General features: G+C 40.5%; 2 protein-coding genes and 1 long non-coding RNA gene across 3 annotated transcripts; 1 reads left to right on the top strand and 2 right to left on the bottom strand.

The window, feature by feature from the left end:
• Positions 1 to 501: 501 nt before the first annotated feature.
• On the top strand, positions 502 to 2,342 carry LOC116251471 (uncharacterized). The gene is made up of 3 exons (XR_004171685.2): positions 502 to 940; positions 1,825 to 2,029; positions 2,148 to 2,342. It is a non-coding gene; the product is annotated as an uncharacterized LOC116251471 (long non-coding RNA).
• A 3,303-nt stretch (positions 2,343 to 5,645) lies between these two features.
• On the bottom strand, positions 5,646 to 8,640 carry LOC116250914 (cyclin-A3-1-like). The gene is made up of 8 exons (XM_031624903.2): positions 8,032 to 8,640; positions 7,361 to 7,587; positions 7,202 to 7,277; positions 7,013 to 7,089; positions 6,638 to 6,671; positions 6,389 to 6,538; positions 6,169 to 6,303; positions 5,646 to 6,078 (listed from the first exon to the last, which is right to left on the bottom strand). The coding sequence occupies exons 1-8, from the start codon at positions 8,452 to 8,454 to the stop codon at positions 6,010 to 6,012; spliced, it is 1,191 nt and encodes a 396-aa protein (XP_031480763.1). The 5' UTR covers positions 8,455 to 8,640; the 3' UTR covers positions 5,646 to 6,009.
• Positions 8,641 to 10,228: 1,588 nt separating this feature from the next.
• LOC116250734 (homeobox protein HAT3.1) lies at positions 10,229 to 26,958 on the bottom strand. Its single transcript, XM_031624616.2, has 9 exons — positions 26,827 to 26,958; positions 24,646 to 25,344; positions 15,519 to 15,684; positions 15,287 to 15,410; positions 15,086 to 15,198; positions 14,603 to 14,974; positions 11,953 to 12,297; positions 11,546 to 11,635; positions 10,229 to 11,463 (listed from the first exon to the last, which is right to left on the bottom strand). The coding sequence occupies exons 2-9, from the start codon at positions 25,191 to 25,193 to the stop codon at positions 11,071 to 11,073; spliced, it is 2,151 nt and encodes a 716-aa protein (XP_031480476.1). The 5' UTR covers positions 25,194 to 25,344; positions 26,827 to 26,958; the 3' UTR covers positions 10,229 to 11,070.
• Positions 26,959 to 27,390: the final 432 nt, after the last annotated feature.

The following is a 27,390-nucleotide window of genomic DNA, read 5'->3' as shown; positions in this document are numbered from 1 at the left end:
CTGAACTTCATGTGGATGGAATCCCCCTACAACGTACTAGTGACAACTGAAACACACCGCGCCCTAATTATTTCCTGGTCCCTCGTACGTTTCCTTTACTCAGTGCAGAAAAAGGAAGGGGTAATTCTAGATGGACCTTAACTACCTTACTTTTCAAATGTAAATGGAAAGTTAAGGTCAGACAGGCCCTTACTAATCTTTTCATAACTTAATCTACTTCTGGTATAACCATGATTCAGCAAACTTGCCCCACAGTGGGTCGACTCCTTCGACAGCAATGACTCGTGAAGCTCCACAAAGTTTCTGACAGGGAATCATTAGTACAAAGTTTACGCGCAACATCCCTTGAAATAAAGCAGGAAGTTGAGTGCACGCTGTGATGGGTGGTAAAGGCTTCTAGACATCCTTCCGTGTGCGTCTTTGGGCTACAGTAAGAAACTGTAGAGGCTATAAGATACCGATGCTCGCATTTACCTATAATCCAGTTCATACCAGCAGAAATGTCATCTTCGAGAAACAGTTTTTCCCCTCCATAGTTAGGAAAAATTCGTCAAAAATTCCGCTTTTTACAGAATCGAACAAATATGGTGACCCACCTCTATTGTTTCTCGTAATTATAGCAGCAAACATGACACCCATTTCTCACATCTTCATCGGCTCAGGGCTGCTCACTATTGTGCAATGGCCTGAATCCAATGTTCATTTTCTTTCATGGCCGCCCAGTTGAGCAGACTGAAAAGATTCAAGATCAGCTGGCTGATTTTCGCACTATGCTCTCTTTGTTCATGTCTAGACGTCTTGCCCCTGCCAAATCTCATGCTATGGAAACCCGATCCAATAACTGTATCTAGAGTATTTTGTTGTTGGTACCTGATATTCCATCTGAGACAAAGTGTAGAGCTGTGGCTTAAACATCCTGGCTGGTTTTACGCGATCGCCGGTAAGTTTTTACGAATGCCATTTCTTGCAAATGGGTTTTAACTTTTTAAAGATTAAAACTGAGACTGAAGGCACGATCCACAGATTTAAGACTTGACATGTTGCTCGAGGTTCTGTTAAATTTACGGAGCTGATCCTCTCGAGTCCTTTTCATCTGTCATCAAGCCGATTCATACCTCTAGATTTGACAATTGATTTTGCAGAACGCTAATATATTCATAAACTAGATGTAAGAATGCTTTTCTGCATGGTTTGACAGATTTACTAGATTTTCTACTTTACCAGTACTTATTTTTATATGTTGACGGCATATTGGTGATCATAAGCAGCAATTTAGAACCTTTGGAATCAGTTACTGCTCATTTCTGACAAGAATTTTCCTTAACGAACTTGCGCGTCTTAGGCATTCAAGAGTCAGAAATACTAGTTTTATTACTATTCTGAAACTAGCATTCCCCTTTACGAAGTGTTGAGGCATTTCATGCTATGCTTCCTGTGGGCTGCTTTTTCTTTTGAAAAGTTATTCAATGGGAGGAGATTATGGTTCAAGTCAGGAAGGTCTTGGAGGGATACGGACTTTGATTCATGGCCCATGTCAAGCAGTTAAAGCCACTTGGGTCCCCCTCTTTGCCAACATACTGCTCCAGCCTTTAAGGCAAGGACGTCAAACTTTGATGTCATTTTAACTTGAATATCTTATACGAATCAATTCAGACAGCCCATGTGGGCTAACAAGGACATAGTTTGTATTTATTTCCTCTACTATGAGTGTCTTAGACTAAACCATCTGATTTTCTTCATCACTTTTCTCAAGATAACATCCTGATTTATACCTTAACTGAAAAATTTCAACTACCCAAAATAATTTGCACGCTTACCTACCAGGTCTTCTCCAGGAAATGGTGTGCTCAGTAAGGCAGCGTCCTTAATGCATCTCTGTAATTACTCTGCAAAATCTGTGAGCTGCAGAGGTGATCTGTCACACTCGATCTTCTCAATCATCAGATAAAAGGTCCTTCACAAGTGACGCGAACTCCACAGTTAGGTTCAAGATCAATTTCATTCCGCAATGCATCAAAGTTATGGCCAGGTAATATCCCATCCTTTTGAATTAGGCATCTGTCAATTTCTCTGAACTGCAAAACGTCCTTCAATCCAACAGCATCAGGAGCATTGTTTCTTGGCTTCTAAGTTGATGTTGATTGCAGAGTCTTCTGCAGGGCTACTGAGAGAAGAAGGTTGGCTGATGAGGCACGTCGCACTATATGCAGCTGAATCGAAATGACAAACCCGCAAGAGTAACCTGGTGTGTATAATAGAACATGCCAAATTTTACAAATTCATCTTCACCTGACTGTTGTCGGCCGCCAACGGATTTATAGTTTCGAGTTCATTGGTACGTTTAAGACAGGACGGTCCTTCTTTTCCTTAGTTTAACTATAGTAAACTGTTTGTCGTGGTTGAGTTGTCCGCTGAATGTGTTCATATGCCATTCGAAATTTACCTGTATATCGGTGCTCGCTACACATTCTTCTTTCTTTTCTGAAGTCGTAAGAAAGAAAAAACTAAAAATTCGGAACCGCAAATATAGCAAGACAGAAGAATGGGTATTAACATTCTGAATGACTTGATAAAACTCTCAGCAGTCCCTGCTACATTTAAATGGTTAACTGCGGTGAGTACATTCAATGATTCAAAAGGCAGCGAGCACATTGCTCTGCGGCAGCTAGAAGTTTGAGGGAGTATAACAAACGGAAAATAGGAAGCCTTGAATTTTTGGACTCAAAGATGTGTATCTTCTACGGATATAATTTTTCCATGCACAAAATGGCCAGAAAATTCAACCAGAAAAATCTTCCAACAGCTCTCAGACAGACGCTTCGGAAACAATTTGACCCCATTATCCAAATTCACAATTATTTCCCCAACTAAGGTGAATACAATATATGGACAAACAAGGCTAAGTTGGATGGCAGTATGTCAAACTATGTGAAGACAACGTGATCATGCTCAATAATCCCGGTATCAGAAGATGTTGGACGAATGCACGTGGTTTGTCATTCACTTGAAAGGCACAAGAGAAACAGAAATTTATTGGACGGCAGATCGCCTATCACGCTTTATAAACTCTGTTGCCACAATAATGCGATCAAAATGTATATACATTTAATCAAACACCATTTGCCTGTGATAAATTTAATCAAACAACATTTGCTTGTGAAGTTTGCCCTAACAAGACAATAATAGAAACAAATAAAGAAACGCAAATGAAATTGAAGATGGTGACATTCACATTGCACCTTTCTGAAAACAAAACATAAACAGGATCCATGATGTGACTAGTAATAAGCTGGCAACCACATTAATGGCAACTGATTATTAGCCAGACAAAAGAAAAAAGAAGAAGGAAGCAGCAGAAGAAGTGAAATGAGTATTTGCGTTACAATTAGGGAGGTACGTGATTCTCATGACTTATAAGGTGTGAAAACAGGTTTTTCTCCGTATCCCTTTGTCCCCAACAAGAAGATGATCGGCGATGCACAACTCTTTCCAAGGGTGGCAACCAGGATCCTAAGCATGGAAACAGCAAAGGTTTTTTTTTTTTAATGAAGAAACTCGTAAAATTTTAATTTGCATCTGTTTGATTCTCCTACTACTGAATTGCGGTACCAAACAAAAGGAAAAAATAATCGCCCCATCTTGTTCGTGGACAGATCACAACACTTTTCAATTAAGAATGAACGTCCGAATATGATGGGCTTTCAGCTACCCAGCTCGTGTTGCACCGGGCCTGTGCCGTAAAAGAATGGCCTCGGGCCAGCCCCACAATGTATACATATATGGTGATTGGTAGATATGAGACTACTATAAAAACCAACCTCTGAAATTCGTGCTAAAATGTTTCTTAATCAAAATATGAACTTTTTAATGTGTTTATAAATACTAATTTAATATAAATCAAACTTTAGTTCAAGTCATTGTTGTAAAAAAAAAAATCAACTATCAAAATTTTGATAGTACAGCATATTATCAAAAAATTATTATTTAAGTAAGAAAACAACTAATATGTTTCTCACCCAAGTGGTCTGCTTTTTTACCAACTCTCCTGTATCTACATATTTATTTATTATTTATATTTTTTCTTCTATGTTATATATGTTTATATTATATTTTTATAAGCCCAGCTCAAGCCAGCCGCATGCCCAGCCCTACTTTTAACGGCCATTTCTCCTATCAAAGAGGGTTTCCTGCCATAGCAAATGAGATCACTTTTCTGAAGGGATAAACGTAAGACGCAGTTTTCCCGTAAAAAGCATATCACATTTAATCCACTTCACAAGGAAAGAAATTTCCACAAACAAGGTTGTTACCATCAACAAACACACCTGAGAATTGGCTTCCACTGATGCAGCATTTCCTCTTACCAGTTAAGTTCACCCAATGCAAAAAAGACTTTTGGTAACAATAATACTATGTTACACTCTGTTTGAATGGAGGAAAAGAAAGGGAAGTGTTGCGTATTCATGATGGAACAGTTGGGATAGTCTACCTTTTATGACCCAATCTTTGAGATAAATTTAGGAAACAATAAAACTGACATATGAAAACGCTCCTTAGGTTGTGTTTAATAGCCTCGGATCTTAGATCTGAAGCTGCACTGAAATATGTTTTTGGGGAGATCCTTAGTTTAAACAAGCTGAAGGCTTCAATAGCATGGATTTTAAATCTATGATACATGTTAAAAACCATAAATTTAAAGCCAAATAGGGGGAAGGGCCCGACCTTAAATCTATGAATCTGAGTTCCTCATTGTGAACCTAAGATCCATGATAATACAAACACAACCTTAGGGAAACTCACTTCTCCTCCCTTACACGAACAACATTCACTTAAGACGACCTCTCAAGTGGTTTACTTTTGCTTTATTAATGACTGTCGCTTTTCTATTGTGTTATCCTTATTCCTCACTTTTACTGAGTGCATGCATTTTTTACTATAGCACGTATGATAAATTCATAATATATTATAAGCAATACAACTTCATTTTTCTTTAAACTTTACTTGTTTTCGTGATCAAGTTACTCAAAATTTTAGTGTCATTATTTTCGCATTTTTTACTAATTTTTTAAGAAAGTAGTTCGCCTCTTCCTTTCTATTACACATCGATCCAGTGACCAAAGAAGGGGCAGGTCTCTACTCAAATCAGTTTCCCCGTGTAAGAAAATGAATATCAGAATCAAATCCAACTGTAGATTTTAACTGGATCCGAACTCAGGGTAGGAGCAAAGGGGAAGAGAACAAACGCTTTCCACATAATAAGGACCACCAACATAATTCGATTTGTACTTAAACCTTCCATGTCGGATCTTACTAATTTTTCCGGTCGAACTCGAGAATCGTAAAGGCCCAACCCATTGCTGTATGTCTAAGTCATGTTTTTTTTCCCCCCATCTCAACAAACACTGGATCTTCAAAACTCAGTTTTCAAAATCCAATCTACTTGCTATAGCAAGTTCCGTTAGTTATTTGATTACTTCAAGTGATCTACCAACACGGATGTGAAACCAACTGTCATTGAAACTAGGAAGGGGAGCCTTCATTTCACATCAGAATACTAGGAGAGAAAACATGGACTGAATTAATCTACAAACAGTAGCACTCATGAAAATCTTGAGACGAGGAGTGCTTTAGAGTACTCATTCGCGTGAACTTCAAACCTCACCCAAGGCATGCAAAATTGCGTCATACTACAAAAGGATGATCTAGCCCCATGTTGCAAGTTTTCTTACGTTAGCATTAACAACTTCGTTAATCACTGGCTGATTGACCAGTAAGTGGAGAATGAGCAGAAACATCCCCTCCCATAAGAGGCCCAAGTGGTTGCCTCTCTGACAATTTCATAAACAAGGGCTTTCGTGCAGTACACTTAAAGTCCCAACTTACTACCTAATAATTCTCCATTGAATGAATCTCACTTGCATAAGCATCTGCAAAAAACTGTACAGATTGAAGCCTTCACACCACCTCAATTCCTGAACTTCACAACCACAAACTTTACTGCGCCATTCATCACTTGAGGTCCTCAAAGAAACTTGACGGAATCTCTTCAGGAGAATTTAACGTTGAGACGCATTTGAACTGTAATAACATGCAAATCAAATTAGTTGGTGAGGAAGGAAAAACATCTTAATTCTCAACACAAAATACGGAGAGGAAATAAGAGTCCACCTTGTGCTGATTGTATTTCTCCCTCACTGCTAGTAAGGTGGATTGCCTTTTGTTCAATTGCAGGTCATGTATGATATGGGCACAATCCTTGAGCTCAGATGGTTTATATCCGGTGTCATTTTGCAGAACCATTGTCTGAAATCATAATGCCTTGGATTATGTCTAGTGCCTCCTAGATATCATACCAGATGAAAGAAAAAAAAAAGGTTGATCGATTTACCCAAGGATGTGTTTTTGGATTGATGATGAATCTTGCAACAAACAAAATTGACGCTGCAATCTGTGAAGGCAAGAACTCAAGGCAGCCATACTCTAATAAGCTTAATTCAGCCAGGAAATTGCATAAAAATTCCAGCAACAGATTTGGGGACTGCAGGGAAACATTTAATTAATCAGAAAGACATAAGCGAGCTCAGAAGCACGAGACAAATAATGAACAAAGGACAGCCATTCTAAAGCAAGCAAGTACCTTGTTATTTCCTTCAGCAGCCATTACGAATCGCCTGAGCAAGAACAAAGTACAGCAAGTTAACAGAAAACTCAAACCATTTGAAACATAATCCACGAGAAAAAGTAAACAGTGACAATTAGGGCAACTGCTGTTTCAGCTTAACTAAAAAGGTCAACCTGCTAGTCTACCAAAGTGAACCGTCTCAGAACAAAAAGACGGTTTCAGCTAATAAAATCAGTAAGGAATGAAAAGAACTGGCAAATAATAGCAGCCACATTCCTGCCCAAGCTAGAGATAGCCAAGAAAAAGAAACGAATACATAATGAAAAAAAGCTCAACGGAAGCAAAATAGGATGACAGAACACAATGAAGAAAGTAGGTTAACTTTCTTGCCTTAAGAAGGTTTTGATTGTTGGATTGCTCAACTCAAATTTAAAAAAGGTGAGTATTTTGCTTTCCATCTCCACCAGCTGAACATACAAACGGAACCAACAATCAATTCAAAGATGCAAATGGAATTGTATCGTACCAAATACAGAGACGATAATAGAAACTGATCAACTAAAAAGGATTCGACTATACCTCCTCCTTAGTGTAGGTATTATCAGTTATATAGCAGAAATCTTCGACATGGGGAGGACTAATCTCTTCGTACTTGCTAAATCAGAAAGGGGAAAATTAGTACAAGTACGAAATCGAATAAACCAAGAAATAGGAACGGAATAAATGGCGAATACATACGATGCAATAAGCATGCAAGAAACACCCAACAGTTGAAGTTTCTGTCTGTTAAGCGCGTTAGCGGAGAGAAACCGATCGACGTAGGAGATGGTGAGGTACAGAGTATCAGCAACAAGCTTGTACTCTTCTGCAACTTCGACTAACCAATCCACCAAAATCGATCTCATATTTGCAGTAATATCGTTCTGAACGGACTCCATGTAATTAGAGGATGGCCTTCTTTTGACCTGCAAGAACCAAATTGAGAACGAAGATTTTCTACTAATATAAGAACTATGCAGCTACAGGTGAAATGAGAAAAACGAGAATGAACGTGGGTACTAGGCCAATGGCAATCAAACAAGAGATAAGTTCGAACAACTCAATCTTCAAAAAGTCCCTCTTTAAACAGAACGCCTCGGAGAGTGGAAATCGCATCCGCATAAAAGTAAGAAGGAACGATCAAAAGCACATGCCATGACATGGTCGCTATCTCAAAAATATTCGGAAAAACCAAAAAAGATAAAAGAACAACAAAAGATCATTGAAACATCAAGCTACATCAAAGATTCACACCGGAAGCCAAGAGATAAGAGTTTCCTAATCCATCAGAAAACCACAGCTTAAGTCACAAAGAAAAGAAAAGGAAGAACAAGCTGGAGAAAGAAATTCGGTGTATAAAGTTGGTCTACCTCCGAGGACCGAAGAAACTCATAGATATCGGACGCATAAGGCCGACACATTTGAGGGTCATCGTCGAGGGGGTCGGCATTGTCGTCCCGAGTGCGCGACTTCCCCGCCTTTCTCCTGGTTCGGCCTGCCGCACCAGACGATGAACGGGCGAGTTCAGGGAGCTCGCCCAAGACGACGCGCTTCTTCTGCCGAGATGCGGCACCGGATGTTTGGGGTTTACCACCAAGATCAACTCCAGCGAAGGCCTTGGTCGACTTCCTTCTGGATCGAGCAGGGGCGCTAGAAGAGGCGTCGATGAGGTTGGTGAGCTCGGCCAACGCGGCGCGTTTCTTCTGCGGAGGAACGGTGGCAGCAGAGGAGTCAGCGGCTCTCTTGGCCCTTGCCCGCGTGACTGGTGCTCGGTTCTCTTGGTCGCAGGACATGGCTATGGCGGTCGGGCGACTCTACCAAGAGCAAGAAGAAGGGGAAGAGAGTGGAGGAAAGGAGAGAGGGGGCCTCCTTTTGAACGATCGCAGAACGAGCGAGGGCCGGTACGAAGGAAATGGCGCTCTTTTTCATTTCATCTTCTCCCTCTCTTCGTTTTCGCTTTTGCTGATTCAAATTTTTTGTTTCCCACCCGCCGCTTCAATTGATCTGGCCGGTTACGGAAATTTCAAAACAAGATTTCGGGGTCCGGACCAGACTTGTTTCCCGGGTCTTCCAATTGTTTCCAGTTTTGAGTGGGAATTGCTCAATCTGAACAACACTTTTTGAGTTGAAAATTAAAAATTTCTCTCTCGTTTCCTGTTTCTTTTTTCATCGTTTTCTCTCTCTAAACCTTTCTTGTAGAAAATCGATCTCTTTTCTATAACTTGGCTCTTCCATAACAATGTGAACCATAAACATAGTGATGTTAATATATCTGTCCTATTTTTTTATCAGATATTCGATTAAGTCTTAATCTTTTTGAAAAAAAAAATAGATATTAGATTCGAATTTAAGAAATGATATCTGATTGGATTCAAATATACATAATACATAAATGTCTGATCAGATTCATATTTAGATACGGATTGGGTTTATTTTTTAAACAAATATCATATCTGTAATGCTCTTTACATTTTCTGAATTAGGCCGCTCCTTGAAAACTTTCCCTAATAATTTGGCGCCCATTTGTCGACTCTCAGAAGTTACGCGGTGATTTGAAAGCTCTATTGGCTGCTTAGTTCTTCTTCGCTTTCCTGTTTTCACCGTGCAAGATTCTTTTCTTTGCACGGTTTCGTTTCCTTCTCCGCCGTGCATTTGAGGTGGATTTGATTCCCTTGTTCTGACCTTTGCTGTTGGTGTAGAACGAAAGGGCAGTCACAAAACTCAAGCACACTTGAGAGAGGATGGGTAAAATTTTATCCGTTTCATAAACAAACTGTTTCGTAGGAGTTCCAGTCGTGTACACAATGCCCATAAACCACATGGCTTTTCATGTGAATCTTGTACTTCTTTCGAGAAGAGAACCCGGGGCTTGGGCGCTTAACACCTACCAAATACCCATTTCACATTTTGTCCTCAAACATTTTAAAAAAGTTCGTTGGTTAATATTCTAAAATAGTTACAAATTATTATTCCTTTTGATCCTCCCTCGTTCAGGCCAGCCATCTTTCCATCCTCCGGTGAGAGGTAATGGCTAATACAAGATCCGGGCAGGCCGACTTCGGACTCCATATGATAGAAAAGGGAAAAACCATATGCGTATAATAGAGAGACGGCCCTCAAACCAGATCCAACACTTCATCTAAACATTAAACTTTTTGGGCGTGCTGTGCTTGAGCGAGACCCTTCAAGCTGTCTTGGAGACACAAAATGTCGAATCGTCAAATCGGTTTTTTAAAGCATGTTTTGGTGAAGGTCAAAACTGAGTTTGTGAAAACTCCAGCTTCGACAAACGCCATTTCCGAAAAGGAAGTGTCATCTAAACACAATCTTCCAGGGCAAAGTTGCACATATAAGTCCAACAACCAGCTAACTTTCAAATGCCAAATAGCAAGTACAAGTACCAGAACCAGGTAAGCATTTCAGGTACACGATAGCAAATATAAGTTCCATAGCCGTGTATGGAGAACTTGATGGAAAAAAGAAAAAGCACGTGTGTGACTGTAATAGGCCATCAAACACGGGTGAAATTCTCAAATTCCTGAACGTACGCCTTCAAAACGCAAGGAAGAACAAAAAAATCCACCCTAGCAGAATCGAATAGGGTGCATCCTCATAGATTCCAGAATAAAACACTCCCAAATATGGTTTATCGACCAAGGGAGAGGGAGAAGGTACCAGAGATTGCCAGGAGAAATCAAAGGGGAAAACAAAATTCTATAACCCTAAAAAACGAATCCAGAAAATTAAATTTAGGGTTTGCAGCTCGGCAGACCCTGCCACGAGATAAAATTGTGGCCAAAGAAAATGTTATTGTCACAAGATCATCAACCTTCGAGTACCCAAACCCATGCCTACGCTAACATTTCCACTGCCTCCACCATTGTTGGCGTAAATCTTCCTCGGCGCTTGTCAACTCCAATTTCCTCTCGGGGAGGAGAGAAAAAAATTGGTAAGCAAATAATCAGCTCCTTCCATCATCTACAACCGTGAAATTTAATGATTCTCTTATTTCACATTTCCTCCAAGTTTCCATTTTCTCGAACCATCCTTTGTCCTTGAACACTGACATACGACAAACTGCAGCCGATACCGCATATCTAATTGGAGAAAACAGACTGTAGTTACATAAAGCCATGAAGGCAATTACTAGTCTTGGATCCATCGCATTAGCAAAAAATCCAAGTCAGATGTTCACCCCCAGTCTCACGAATAAGAGTAATTCCAATACTTTGGTACTTCAGCCTGCCAGGTTGAACTCGGTGCAGTTGGGCACCTTCCAAATCCAATGGCTGCAGCATTCTAGATTGCCTTCTACCTTGGACGAAATTGCATCAATAGATTGGACAATGACGAACCATCGGAATAAGATCAGAAGCAGTTGGGCACCTTTTTTCCAACTCAAGGATTAGTTATTCTGCATCTGCTCCGAAGTTATCACTTTTTTCATTCTTACCACCTTCAGGAGTAGAACGAGGGGGACATTCTCCCAATGGGCTTCCTACATCTTTGGTAGACATTGCAACAGGAAGCATACCCTCGTTTCCCATGTCATGATTTTCATACCCTACTGCATTCTGGTCAAGAATCAACTGCCTAGCGGCCATCTGATCATCAGTGACTGAATTATTTGCTGCATCTTCCACCGACATTCCAATGCTTGCTTTCTTTTCTTGGTTGCCATCTTTACCCATCAAGGATTGCCCCTTATCATCCACATGGCCAGAAGCATTAGCATTTTCATTTGATCTACTGCTAACTGCTCCTCTAACACATCTTCGAGCATTCTCAAACCACTTGCTGACCTGGCAATAAACAGCATGACACTCAGAATAACTACTAAAGAAAAGAAACATTACTACAGCAATGCACAACACGGGAACACACCTGCTTGAATTCAATCCCCAGCTCATTTGCCAATTTCTCCTTTGTCTGCCTGGTGGGATATTGGCTTTCGCTGAAGGACTCGTAAAGCCTCTGGACATTAAACTTCTTTGATCAACATTGCAAATTTGAATATATCGGACAACAAAAGGACAGTACAAGGAGAGGAAAACAAAAATCTAATGTGCAATTCCATAAGCAAGATAACTTCAATTCTGAAGCTCTACTAGAAGAAATTAATAATCATAAAAAGACTTTTTAAGTTTAGCCTCCCCCATATAGTTAACCGATCAAATTCTTCCTCTATCAGTATGCAAACCATTCAAATGATTTCTCTCGTGCAGAACAATAAACACACCATAAAGGTCATTCACTAAGACGGGCCTGCAAGAAAGTGTAGATAAAATTACCTTACATGCATCGGGCGTGTACTTTCTGCGTCGAGGTGTCCAAGCAACATCTTGGACTTTGTCACCTTCAACCTCAAGTTGTTGAAGTGTCCTCTTTTTTTGGCCATTCTGGGTAGCTATTGCAGGTGACCCGGTGAGAGAATAATCATATGATAGCATACACTTTTTTCGAGGCTTTCTCTCAGATATCTTCGACTGTTTTGCATTTTCAAAATCTTGACTGTTCTGGTTGTCATGAAAACTGATGCTTTTTTCAGAAGGGCTGACCTTTACATCTTCAAGGGTCTCAGTATCAACATAATCCTCATCATCACTTGAACTAGAAGGGAGACCTCCATATTCCTCCTGAGAAATATCAAAACAGACGTTCATGAGGACAAAGAAAAACTAACAGAATCACATCCATAGTTCAACCAAAGAAATTAAACATGAGAATCATGGGCCAAAAGCTCAGGGCCCAGGAGGAAGAAAGCAAACGATATGGAGGAGATCAAAATTTTAAAACTTGTCTAGAAAGAAATTAAACACGAGGATCAAGGACAAAAAGCTCGGGGCCCGGCAGGAAGAAAGCAAACGATATGGAGGAGATCAAAACTCTTAAAATTGTCGAGAAAGAAACTAAATACAAGAATCAAGGGCCAAAAGCTCAGGGCCTGGCAAGAAGAAAGCAAACGATATGGAGGAGATCAAAATTCTAAAATTGTCGAGAACCTCTGAAAATTGGTCAAAGTGACCAGTATGGAAGAGATCCAGAGTTTAAAAGTGTCACTAAATCATTCCATAACCAATACCTATCATCACATTGATCGCCAATCACAAACTTAATATTTTATAGAACCTGTGAGATTGAAACATTGAATTATGGCATGCCCCAGCTTACACTTCGACCCAGAAGCAATCACAAACTATCAGATTTGAAATAACAGTCAAGGGCCTCTAATAGGTTCTGTGAATCTGTTGCTAAGGGGCACTGATGGAAAAGCTCTGAAGATTAATGTTGAGGCAACATTCATTGAGTTACATTATACCTAGTAAACTTCTGGTTTGAATAATCATGTGATTGGGATGATTCTTGACATGTTAGATGACTTAGGACCCAAAAAAAAAAACTGTGACACCAAGCACTGTGTGTCCCATTCCACACCCCATAACTTCTCTCCTTTAATATTTCTGTACTTTAATTGTAATATTTCTTATTTAGCTTTCGCACTAATAACATATACAATTTTACTCGAACCTCAAGGACCATATATACAAATCCTGCATTTCGACAATAAGCCTATGAACATAGTCCTATTTATTATGCCATAAAGAATTAACGTGATGACCCATTTCATTCTTCCATTTATGCTGCTCACTACGACCAGCAGCTTAAAACAATACATTCAGTAAATGAAAGCAACAGCAAAATAATTGTTACCCTCTGCATCTACATCTCCACTTAAGATATTTGATTAAAACAAGGACAAGAAAAATGAACGTCCCAACAAAGTTGAACACAGTAGAAGAACAGGCAAAGCTATGCTTCCTACATATATTACAGATTTTAAGGTAAAATTCAAGAATGATGTTGAGATCAACACAGAAACTTAATGAGATTCAAGAATCAAATCTTGAGCACATAAAGTGAAAAACTGGATACCCCAAAAAACAAAAGGATATACTGCACGGAAGATGATCTCCAGGAGAAGCTTCATTTGTAGGATGAGAACACTAGGAACTAACAAAGCAACTTGCCATCTCAGTATCATAGACGAAAAAGAATGAAACACAAAACATGCACACAGTGTATTTGTCTCACCAATAAATCTTCTGAGAATAACACTTAAGAAAGGTGCACTGCATTTGCATGTCCAGCAAGATGCAACCACCAACTTTCAAGCATCTTATATGCTGGTAGTATATGAAAAATACAACATCTCAACATAATCAGCATGCCCAGCAAGATGCCAGCAACTTTCAAGCATCTTAAATCATCCCCAAATCCTCCCCACCCAGCCAACTCTATCTCCACATTGAGCGAGAAACAAGAAAAGAATTGCAATGACTTCAGCATTAAGAAGGTAATATTGGCAGCCAAAATCTTCAACTGCAACCAAAGGGTAAGACTGTTTCTTTCCTACTACGACTAGTCGTTATGACATTAAGTGCCCACCATGACAACCACAACTTTAGTGTTCTATTGTGGAAGCATGTGATAGGATTCAAGGAAGTCAAAATAAGAGTATCATAGGCTCTTCCCATCTCACATGGCCTCAAAATAACAATGCAAACAACACAAGACAGGGAGGTTGCATAAGCCATCATTCTAAAGAGTAGGTGTTTCTAGACTACGCGGTCCTAGGTGAATTTCATGCTCTCCATCATTGTCCTAATGAAAGATGCAAGAAAAGAGGCATGACGAAATGGACAAGGGCCATCCTGTATCCACACAGCCTATATTTAGAACAAAACTCACCCTACAGGATATAAGATACCTAAACTCTTGATCCTTACAATGCTGGACGCCTGGAACCCATTTGCAGAACTGCTGAAGGATGTAAGCATTCACCATGTCATGTTGAATGCAGAAGACCCAATATACAAATCTGTTTTAGCCTTTTAGGTCAAAAAGATCATTGAAGTTAAAAGAAAAGTCTACAAGCCTTACATCATACAGCTTTTTGTAATCCAGGTGTTCAAGATGTCTTCTCCCAGAAATTGCGGTTGAAATCTCTGCGTTGCTGGCCACAGTTTCGCTTTCTCTTGATCCTTTTGAATCTTCTGAAGATTCAGACGCATCCATAGAAGAATCAGAGGACTCCAGACTCTCAGCCTTAACAAAAGACACCCTACCGGAGCTTGAACCACTTGAATCAGACGTAAAATCGGACTCATCAGAACTTGAATCTTCCTTCTCAGACTTCTCAGGGTCAGGATTTTCTGGGTCAAAATCTGTATCCTCCGAATCATCTGAAGGAAGTCCTAAGTCATCAGTTTGCCGTGTCCCATCTACCTGAATTGCGGCCTCAGGAAATATCCTCTGCAATGAGAAATAAACATACTGTGAAGTTCAATCATGAGGAGTCTACAGAAATGCATTGATGATGTAACATGCATGAAGCACCATATAATTAAGAAATTGCAACTTCACCTCCCAACTGTCGTCAATGGAAAGGTTAGCTCCTTGATACTGATTCAGAGAAGTGATTAAATCTAGCTTGCACTTACATCCAGGACATAGCCAAGCTTCATCTCCAGGAGGTACTGAACAAAAAAACTACAACAGGCTAAAATATATTGGATAAGGAAAAGAATATCTTAGCAACATCACTACACAACACCAACATCATACTTTGTTCTTTAAGAAGAGGAGGTTCCAAGCACATCTGATGAAATCCACGATCACAAACACCATCACAGAGTATGATGTCATTATCAGGAGATAGGTCCTTTGATAGACACTTGGCACAGAATATCTGACACATAAAAATAGCAACTTCTCAATTGATGTATCATTTAAATTAAACAGTCTAAACTTAAAGAAATTCGTCAATTTTGAAAATGTAATCAACTGCTTAACATACATCTTCACTGTAAATTTGTCCTTCGGAATCAAATAAAGAGTCTTGATGCTTTCCTTCTGCACACAAGGACTCCAGATCTTTGAATGACTCACGTATTTTTATCTTGCATTTTAAGATCTCTGATGTAGCACGCTTGATCTCCTTCTCAGGCTTTATCTTGTCTTGACTGTAAACTTAAAAACTATAAATTAGCAAAGTCCAAATGATATTCAAATGCACTGTAGCAGCTGCTTGAAAATTATACAGTCATATACGAGCAGTAATTTGATATAGATATATTTTATTGCATCACAAATCCTTCAAGAAAATACTACTAAACAACATAAATGAATGAACTACCAGTCTACCAGATAATTGTCTAGTCCATCTACACCACCTCTTGTTTGTCACATCTAATATAGAAGTAGAACCAACTACTGCCTAGTCATATCAGCCAATTTCCACAATCAAGTCAGCAAGAACCATTGTGTGTGCAACCATAAAATGTCTTCTCAGTTGGGCATTTTGAAGTTCAAATAGGGTAATGAAACATAAAGGGATGTCAACATGAAAAGCTCATAAATTTTTAAATTTTACGACTTTTATTAATACATCAGCAACTTTTCTGTGTTGATCTTATATTTACACTCATCATATACTATTGTTGATAGATTGTGTGTTTCGGGTCCGGATCCATACCCGACCCGCCTTGTAGCCCGTTTTGGGCTCTACTTAAGTCATGTAACCCTAATCTTAAGTGTTAATGATAATCTTAAGAGAGAGAGAGTCTGGCTGCTAGTGGGCACCAACTCCTCCTCATTCGTGGTTTTTTCTCCCTCGTGTTGAGGGTTTTCCACGTTACATCGTGATCATTGTTTCTCTTCGTCTTCTTCTTGTTCGTATTTCTACATGGTATCAGAGCCGTGAAGTTCCGGCGTTTCTGGTTTGTCTTTTGCCCGTGTTGGAGGAGGATTCGCCCGACACTGTTCATTGACTCGCCCGGCACTGTTCATCGTCTCGCCCGGCACTGTTCATCGCCCGTGCCCGACGCTCGTGCCCGAGCTTCGCCCGACGCCTGTGCCCGACGCTCGTGTCCGACGCTCCTGCCCGGGCTTCGTCTGTCGCCCCGCCGCCGTCTCCGCCCAGCGCCGCCCTGATCAGCGCCGCTCAGGATTCCGCCGTCTCCGCCTAGCGACGACCGGCCCAGCGACGCCCTGATCAGCGCTGTTCCTGTTCAGCCGCTTCCGCCCAGCGACGCCCTGTCTAGCGGTGTTCCTCTCTGTCATCTGACGCATCGCCCACCGCCGTGTCTTTTTCCGGCGCCGTGCCGCTCTGCCTGGTTCCGGCGGTTTATTTCCGCCCAGCGCCGCTCTGCCTGGTTCTGGCGGTCTGCTTCCGCCTGTGCGCCGCTCTGCCTGGTTCCGGCAGTCTGTTTCCTCCCAGCGCCGCGCCGCTCTGCCTCGTTTTTTTCTCCGGCGCTGCCTCTCTGTTGCTGTCTCTTTCGTCGGTGAGGTTTAGGCGTTCTCCGTTTTGTCCGTTGCCTGCTCTCTGCCTTTTTTGGTGTTTTATTGTGCTGTTGCTCCTTGCTGCCTACTGGGCTTCTCCCGTAGCTAGACTGGTCTGTGACTATGGCAGCCTCTTCCTCGTCAACCGTCAACACCAATCCCACTGAAATAGGGGCTTTTAGAACTGAGAATGTTCCCATGCAGGTCATCACTCTTCGCCTCACCAAGGAGAATTATTTCTCGTGGTCGCCTGCTATGACTATGGGGATTGCTGGCCGTGGTCGCATGGCCTATATTGATGGGAGCAACCCCGAACCAGCAAGAACAAGTGATGTGTGGCATACTTGGTTTCTTGAGGATAATCAAGTGAAAACTTGGATTGTCAATTCCGTTTCCGTCGATATTCAGCCCCTTATCCTTCGGAAGAAGACTGCTAGAGACATGTGGGTGGTCCTCGAGCAAATGTATGGCCAAAAGAAGACCGCAATTCGTACTTACCAAGTAATGAAGACAGTCTATGGCATTCGACAAGGGAACTCGTCTGTTGCAGAGTACTATGGGGCTTTGAAAGCCAAGTGGGAAGAGCTTGACTATCATTCTGATATTCCTTGGCATTGTCCCCATGATCAGGCGCTCTATGTTGCTCATGAATGGGAAAACAGGGTGTTCCTATTTTTAGCAGGTTTAAATGATGAGTTTGAAGGTGTTCGAAGCCAGATTCTGAATTCAGGGGAGGTGTCCAGTATTGAAGATGTGTACTCCTGTATTGAAGCGGAAGAACAGAGGAGGCTTGTTACAAAAGAAGGGAAGAGGGAACTTGTGCCCTATAACGAGAGATCCGCTCTCGTGAGTCGTGGTCCTGGTGGCCCGTCTAGATCCCTTCGCCGGTGCACTCACTGCAAGAAGACAGGTCACACCGTGGATTATTGTTGGGATCTTCATCCAGAAAAGAAGAGAAACAAAGGGAGATCTTCGATTGGGAGAATGCCTGTGTCTGAGGTGCAAGCATCCAGTGGAGAAAAAGTCTCCATTTCTGCTGACCAGCTTCGTGAACTAAGGGCTTATTTGGGCAGGATCGATGTCAACAAGATTGAGACCTCAGAGGGAACTACAGCTAATCATGCTCTCGGGTTATTGGCAATCAAGGTAACTCTTCTGTGGGGGAATGGATTGTCGATAGTGGTGCTACTCATCACATGACAGGTAATCCAAAATTGTTTCATGAGTATAAGTTGTCCTCGGGAAAGGAACGTGTTTCTCTTGCAGATGGTTCCTCTACCTGTGTGGCATGCGAAGGCACTCTGTCCTTGTTGGACAAATTTCATGTGCAGGGCGCTTTACATGTTCCCCAGTTTCCTTTAAATCTCTTATCAGTCAGTAGACTTACTAAAGAATTGAATTGTGAACTTATATTCTCTGCCGATCGTTGTGTTTTGCAGGACTTGGTGACAGGGAAGAGGATTGGGATTGGTTTAGCTTCTGATGGATTATATCGTCTTCCCATACGTGTGGCTACTGCTCTGTTGACAGCGATTCGCATGACAGATAAGAGAAGAGAAGATTGTCTTCAGTCTTTTATGTACTGGCATGAACGTTTTGGGCATTTACCTTTTGGGATTTCGAAACATTTGTTTCCAGACTTGTGTTCCTCCTTTGATTTGTCTTCCATTTCTTGTGATGTTTGTCAGTTTGCCAAACATGTGAGGGCTTCGTACCCTCTTTCTTCTAGTTGTGCTAATGAAGCTTTTTCCCTGATTCACTCTAATGTATGAGGACCTTCGGGCATTCATACCCGTCAAGGTTTCTAGTATTTTATCACTTTCATTGATGATTTCTCTCGTGCTACATTTATATACTTGTTAAAAGACCGCAGCGAGGTTCCTCGCATCATAGAGACATTTATTCTTCTTGTGCATACCCAGTATGGTGCGAATGTTAAAACTTTCAGGTCCGATAATGCCCGTGAGTACATGTGTTAGCCTGTTGAGGAGTTTCTTAGACAACGGGGGATTGTTCACGAGACATCCTGTAGTTACACCCCCCCCTCAAAATGGGGTAGCTGAAAGGAAAAATCGTCAACTTCTTAATGTCACCAGGGCTCTTTTGTTTCAAAGAAATCTTCCTAAACACTATTGGGGTGATGCAGTTCTTACTAGTGCCTATCTTATTAACCGCATGCCCAGTCGTGTTTTGAATGGTAGGACTCCCCACTCGTTGCTTCCTGGCAGTCGTCCACCATTTCCTCTTCCTCCTCGTGTTTTTTGGTTGTGTATGTTTTATCCATGATCACAGTCCAAATGTCAAGAAACTTGATCCTAGTCTATCAAAGGTGTCTTTGTTGGATACTCCCCTACGCAAAAAGGATACAAATGTATTGATCCTATTACTGGTCGAGCTTATGTTACGAGGGATGTTACCTTCTTGGAACATGCCTCTTACTTTGGTGCGAATCCTCTTCAGGGGAGCAGTCTGTGGGCAGGGAAGAGTATTCTCAGAGACAGGAACTTCAGTTTATAGATTTTTTGGACTACAAGAAAGCAGAATCACTTAATACTGTTGATGTGCCTGAGAAGGAGGAAAGGGGTGACAATAGCATTGAGAAGGAAGGCCCTCAGTTGTTTGGACAGTTCTACTCTAGGCGAGGTACTCGGACAGAGGTGATGACTTGTGATGCTAGATCTACTTCCAATCCCAATGCCACTCCTTCCCTGGATGAACCAAGTCTTACCAAGTAGACCGTGGAGACTCATGATGAGGTTGAAAAGAAGAATGACGATCTTCCCATTGCCCTGAGAAAGGGTGTCAGGTCATGTACTCAACACCCCATTGGTAATTTTGTTTCTTATTTCAGACTTGGGAAAGATTACAAGTGCTTTGTTTCTACTCTCTCTTTGGCTGTGATTCCCAGGACTGTCGCTGAAGCTCAAAGTGACTCCAAGTGGGCTGATGCAATGAAAGAAGAAATAGATGCCCTAAGAAGAAACTTGACATGGAAAGTGGTGACGATTCCTGAAGCCGCTCAACTAGTTGGATCCAAATGGGTGTATACCATCAAGTACAAACCAGATGGGAGCGTTGAAAGATATAAAGCTCGACTTGTGGCCAATGGGTTTAGCCAGAAATATGGAATTGATTACTTGGAAACCTTTGCTCCTGTTGCGAAAATGAAGACTGTGAGGGTGGTTATATCCCTAGCTGTGATGAAGGAGTGGAAGATGTATCAACTGGATGTTAAGAATGCATTCCTCAATGGTGACCTCGAAGAAGAAGTATATATGCATATGCCTCCAGGATATGAAGAACCAGAAAAGTGTTGTAAGCTGAAAAAGGCCTGTATGGCCTTAAGCAATCGCCCAAAGCGTGGTTTGAACGACTGAAAAGAGTGATGATACGTCATGGATACAAACAAGGAAATGGAGATCACACTCTGTTTGTGAAGAAGAAGGAGAGCAAGGTTACTCTCCTGCTCGTCTACGTAGATGACATGATTGTTACTGGAGATGATGAGGAGGAGATTATCAAGCTAAAAGGATTACTGGCTACAGAATTCGACCTCAAAGATCTTGGCAAGCTAAGGTATTTTCTTGGTATGGAGGTTGCTAGGTCTAGTACTGGTCTTGTACTAAACCAAAGGAAATATACATTAGATCTGCTGGAAGAAACTGGTAAATTGGGATGTAGACCTACTCCTACCCCTTTTGACACTGGGCATAAGTTGAGTCTTAGAGATGGAGAGCCTCTCTATGAAGAAGACAAGGGAAGATATCAACGTTTGGTTGGGAAGCTAATTTATCTTACCCTCACGAGACCTGATAACACCTTTGCGGTGAATGTTTTGAGCCAATTCATGCATGCGCCAACCGATGCACATCTGAAGGCTGTGGACAGAGTGCTATGCTACCTGAAGAAAAATCCTGGTAAGGGACTCCTGTATGTGAAACAAGAGACTGTGGAAATCGAGGGCTATTCTGATGCGGATTGGGCAGGTTGTGGTGATACCAGTCGATCCACTACAGGGTACTGTGTATACTTGGGAGGAAACCTTGTTGTATGGAGGAGCAAGAGACAGGATGTTTGCTCTAGATCCAGTGCAGAGGCAGAATATAGGGCAGTTGCTATGGGAGTGTCAGAGTTATTATGGTTGAAGATATTGTTGACTGACATTGGAATAGAGATTGAAGGACCTATGAAGATGTACTGTGATAACAAGTCTGCAATCAACTTAGCCAACAACCCTGTTCTCACGACAGAACAAAACATGTTGAAATTGATCGTCACTTCATTCGGGAAAGGATTGATGCGAAAGAGTTGATCTTACCTTACATGAAGTCTGAAGACCAAACTGCTGATGTTCTGACGAAAGCTCTTCCTTCAGCTTCATTTGAGAGGAATGTATCCAAGTTGGGCATGTTTGATATGTATGCCCAACTTGAGGGGGAGTGTTGATAGATTGTGTGTTTCGGGTCCGGATCCATACCCGACCCGCCTTGTAGCCCGTTTTGGGCTCTACTTAAGTCATGTAACCCTAATCCTTAAGTGTTAATGATAATCTTAAGAGAGAGAGAGTCTGGCTGCTAGTGGGCACCAACTCCTCCTCATTCGTGGTTTTTTCTCCCTCGTGTTGAGGGTTTTCCACGTTACATCGTGATCATTGTTTCTCTTCGTCTTCTTCTTGTTCGTATTTCTACAACTATGATTGTTTGCTTCACTAATCTTAACTGCCACTCATTGTATGACTGTGATTGTTTGGTTCACTGGCTTTAACTGCCTCAACCACACATAGTTTTCAGTTCTATCTGCCCACAAAATGCTTTCACAACTATCAGGGTGAGGAATTTGCTAGGAACAAGCCAGCTTCAAACTCAAGACACCAATAAAAGGGACAATAATTTCATACTGAACAATAATGAGGTAGAACTTTTCTGGAAAACTGCAATCCAGCTATCTGCCCAATTGCCTCAACTACTTAATGGTACGGGTCCTACTGGATCAAGGACAGCAGATGAGTGCAAAAGCACAGACAGGGTCTAAGATTATCCAGGACAATTTGAAGAATCAAATGGGGTTGTGTCGTTGTGACGATCCATGGCATAAAGAAAGCATGGATTAGATAAAAGAATGATAATGAGACAAGGAGAATATAAAAAAAACTGACCAGGTACAGCTAGTTAGCAACTTGTCAAGAACAAACCAGAGGATCTGGAAAAAAAAGCTGACCAGGTACAACTAGTTAGCAACTTGTCCAGAACAAGCCAGAGTCTCTACTGAACCCATTTAGATACCAACGATGCTTCCTTTACCCAATGGGTAGCACACAGTTTGCTGATTGCTGACCATGTTACTTGTTTTCGAATAGTGATCTTTTATGCTACATTTTCATAGGAAGGGAAAAAACACATCATTCATTATGCTTTGTATTTTGCATCTACATATAATTAGGATTTATGACATTTAGAATATCTCCACCTAATCTGGAACCGACTGCATGCATCAGCAACAAGAAAAAAACTGAACCTTCCAAACAATATTACGACCTTTAGTTCTGAGGCTTACAGCAGCATTATCTAATCCCCTGCAATCTAGAAGCCCATGCCCTAAAAGAACACTGCATACATCCTGACAACAAAATGATGGAGATCAGAGACCACTATTCTTCTTGAAGACTTATTTCTAGAGTTTGTTTAACTGAGCAATTCATGTTTTTTATTTCATTCACTTCTTTAATTAAAAATTATATAAAAACAGCATTCAAACCCAAAAAAATGAAAGAAAATTACCATACTTGTATTTTTAAGACAAACTAGGTGGCAAGCATAAAAAAAAAATAGAAGCACATAGAACATAATTGTAGAACACAAAATCAGGAAAATTATTATTAAGTCCACAAACATACAAAAGATGGGCAATTGATCAGCCCAACCTGTCATAATCAGGCTGCTTTTGGTTAAAATCACAGAAAACGTGTTTTTTTCAAAAAAAATGTGATAAATTAACTAGCCGTTTAAAACATTAAAAAACGTGTTTTTTTGAAAAAAACATTAAAAACAAAAAAAAACACGATAAATTAACTAGCCATTTAAAACTTAAAAAAGAAACGTTTTTTCCATTTTTTTTTCAGTTTTTCATTTTCTTCAGTTTTTTTAATGTCATACAGTTTTTTTTTTCATTTTCTATTTTTTATTTGTTGCAAATCTACTTATCTTTTGATGTTTGTGTTATTAGTTTTTCACTTATTTTATTTTTTTCCCATTTTTAGTTTTTTAAAAAATTTACCATATTTTTTCTATTTTCCCCTTTTCTTCAGGCTCGGCGTATTATACTAAAAAAAAAACTCGCCATTTAAAATTCCGAGATGTTATTTGTGACTATGGTTAAAGCCTAACCCATCCCCTAACAAGCCTCAACCCCAGGCTGCACAATGAGGCCTAAACGCAGAGCAGGCCACTTATCATATTTGAGCAGATGACTAATGGGGTGACAAGAAGAAAGTGTCCTGCCCAAACTGAACCAACAGAATAAAGCCTGGCTTAGAAGAGGGCAAATAATGACACCACCCATTTGAATAGGTCCACAAAAGTGAAGCCTAAGCCTCACCTACCTGCACTAGAGCTCAAAATACTAGCTCAAATTCAAGAAAGCAAGGCTGAGCTCGTCATGGTACTGAGCTGCACAACCTGGTGGACCTTCCCCACAAAAGACGCAGAAAAAACAGATTCTAGACAACATTATTTCTTACGTATTGAACAAAGTTGTCAAAATCAGAAGCCAGATACAAGTCCATCAAGGCCTTAAAAAGACTAATGTAGACTAGTTAAGACTGATCAGTCTAAGTCAGTCCATGTCAGTTATCTAAATAAAATCGCTAAAGGAAATATATAAAGTGCTAAAAGCAATAAAAGAACGTCAAAAATACCATTATGAAATCAAATAAATCACATAACTCACCCACACAGACAGATGCACGCGTACATATATATAGAGAGAGAGTCAATCATGCCTTCAAATGTATCTAGACTCCTAGTCCTCCTAGCTATCAAGCACTATGAATGCAACTTCCTATAAATCCAACGATATTCATAGATGAAAAATATTAAAAATCTATAGGTCACAAAAACAATGCAGATCAAACATATAAATCAGGTCATGCAAGGTCCTAAAAATAAAAAAAAAACTTGATTTCTTGGCTCACAAAACCCAATCAAGACATTGAATTCTCAATTTTTTTTTCTCATACTTGCACATATTTTTTCATCTATCTATATGCTACATTTATGAAAAAAAAAAAAGTCAAGACACTGGAAGGCATCCACAGGAGGCATGTATCTGTGTGTGTGAAAGAGAGAGAGATAAAGAGACCTTCTAAGAACTTCCATCCTCTTAACAAGAAAGGAAAAGAAAACCAACCAAATGTAGTACTTCTTAACAAGAAAGGAAAAGAAAAGCAACCAAATGTAGAACCGACACCAGAAACCTACTCATCAGTCTCACAGTGACTAGTCAGCCTAATCAGTCAAGTATCAACTAGTCCATGGTTCATGGTGCTACCATATGGCCATGAACTAGCTGGCTGGCTACTAACTAACATTATACTAATCAGATGTTTCATTAGTTAAAGATACCATTACATGAAGGGTTTTGCACACCTTTGACGGTTCCACCCTTCACCAGAATAAGCTTCAATCAAGCTCTGCTCATAATGCATTCGACTAATTATACACTTGACACGGTTTCTGATTCTAGAAATCTCATCTATTGATCTTGAATTTTGTTGTTTCTTCTTCCGCCCGCGCTTTTTGGTAACAACAGGCTGTGATGAGTCAGCATTTATATCTTCGGGAGCCTTGGAGGTATCATTTAACTTTGATCTTGAAGCCCCAGCATCTGCTGATCGTAGGGAATAACTTTTACCACCTACTTGCAGAGGAAGCTTATTCCTCCCAGACTTGGATTTACTTGAGTTGCTCGTCCCATGCATATGCAGGTCATCAGAAGCAAGGCCAGACGCCGGAGGGTTGACATCTTTGACCCAATCCAATGTTTGTCTAGCATCAACAAATGTTTGTACCACTGTAGAAGACCTTAAAGTAGTCTCATCAAATTGTTCGCCAGATTGTGCCTTTTCCTCTGAAATTTGTCTGCACTTCAAACTATTATCTGCAATACAACATTCCTGATCTGGAGCAATCTCCATCTTCTTGTTTTTCTACTTACCCAATACGGACTGGTTCCACTCATATGAATCATGAGAAGAAGTGGAAGTGTCATTCAACTGACATATAAATAAGAGGTGTTTGGCGTTCACAGTTGATAATTGCACGCTCAACTAATCAAAGTAGATACTCCTGGAAGTGAAAAGTGAAAGCAATACACACCCATTAGAGGCCAACCCTAAAACATAAGCAGCAAAAGAAAACAATATTTAAAGACAAAAATAAATCAGTGGCCATAAAAAGGAATCCACCATCAACAAATGCAAGTTTTCAAAAACCTACAAGGCTCATAAATATAACATCTACTGTTGAATATATAAATGGAGAAAAAGTAAAATTAATTGAATAAATTAATCAGGCACATCAGACTACAGATGAGCATTGAGCACCCATAAAACAACAAACATGCTACCATTGTGGAATCCAGAACTTCAACATTTTGAAAATGGACATACAATTCTTTTGTATAGCAATTGATCTATGGTGTTAGCAGCAGCAGACATAGACAGCAAAATGTTTGCATATGCAAAAAAAGTGCACCAGACAGCCAGACGTCTAAGAAGCCACATACATGCGTTAAAATCTCATGAAGATAACAAGAAATATATGAATTTTATGATGATGGAAACACGTGGACTGGACAACGCTCCATCCTTGTAACAATTGGATAAAAGTGACGCAGGTTTCTCCAAAGTTGTGTCCTTCTAAACCCATATGCAAACCGCTTGCTGTAAGCTCGTACAGAAATAGGCTGCTGCTTAAGATAGGAATCAAAATGAATGCAAAACTCCCCATAACCGCTTGCTGTGAACTCTAAGTTCTCTAAAATGCGCTAACCCTTAGTCTCTTCCTCTTTGAGAACTCATGACCCATACTAAGCAGCTCCGCACATTCCTTTTCATGTTCTACCGCCCTTTGGCATAATCCAAAGAGCAGCAACAGCATCATCACCAAATCTTTGACCGCCATAACTAGTTCACGCATACACAAGTGCATGCCTTTGAAGTAGAGAAGAATCCAGGGAAGCAACGACATTAAGATTCGTTATATTGCATGCCTCTGCCATCATCAAGCACCCATTCCCGAATCCATCGTCTCAAAGATACAAAGGTAAGATGCACAAATCCCATCATTACCACGTAAGAGATCAACATAATACAGCATAAGGGAACAAGGTACGTGCAAAACAAGCAACCAAGCAATCTAAGAACGAGCAAAAGAATAAACACATACACAATAATAATTGATTTTTGCATCACATAATAAGAAAACACATTTGGGGGTCTTAAATTCCCCAAACAAAAGAACAAGACAAATGTAAAACAAAAACGACACCAATAAGCACCAAATCGCACACTCGGATGAGGAAAAAAGGCGGGAAATACATCTAATTGGACCAGATAAAAGCCCAACAGAGCAAGGACGCGAACGCCGTTAAACCCAAACTCCAGAACACCTCAAACCTCCGATTACTCAACTACTCAGCAGGCCAGCACAAATCTAAGAAATTCATGGCAAAAGCAAGCAAGATAAAGATTCGCTTAAACGACGAAAATGAAGAGAAAGGGACGAAAAGCAGAGAAGAAATAAGGGGACAAGAAGATTGAATTATACCTTAGGGTTTCCGCTTCCCCACTCTTGCACGTCGTCGCCTTCGGCTAGCAAGGAGAGGAAGGAGGGTGACGAGGAAGAGCAAAGGAGGCGAGAGAGGAAAGCGAGTGGCGGAGAGTCTGAGATGGCTTAAATAGGGCACTCAGGGAAGTGCTCCTCCCACCGGAACCCAAATATATATTGAGCTCGATTGAATATTTTCCCGCCTTCGCGGCCTTCGGTCCGAGAGTCGGACCTGACCCACTGTTTTGACCATCTCCGCGTGACCTTGAACAGCACCTAGCCGTCAAGCCTTGGACGGCCATACTTTTACCGGTTTTACCCGTTTTCTTCGTTTTCCAGTAAATATACTTTTAATATAGAAATAATCGAATATGTCTTGACAAGATAAATGGAAGAAATATATTTGATTAAAAAAAAAACATGAAAAGGAAATGAACGGTAAAAGTAATGCAGCTAAATGTTTATCGAATCTGCAACAGATTCCTATATTCATTTTTGAATCCGAATTTTGAATTGAATTTGGTGATTTTTTTAGAATATAAGAACATTGGATATACGATATTT

Source organism: Nymphaea colorata, chromosome 3 (genome assembly GCF_008831285.2).
Source record: "Nymphaea colorata isolate Beijing-Zhang1983 chromosome 3, ASM883128v2, whole genome shotgun sequence".
In the NCBI taxonomy this organism is placed as follows: Eukaryota; Viridiplantae; Streptophyta; class Magnoliopsida; order Nymphaeales; family Nymphaeaceae; genus Nymphaea; species Nymphaea colorata.
Note: the sequence above shows the minus strand (reverse complement) of the source record. Positions and strands in the feature narration are given on the sequence as shown.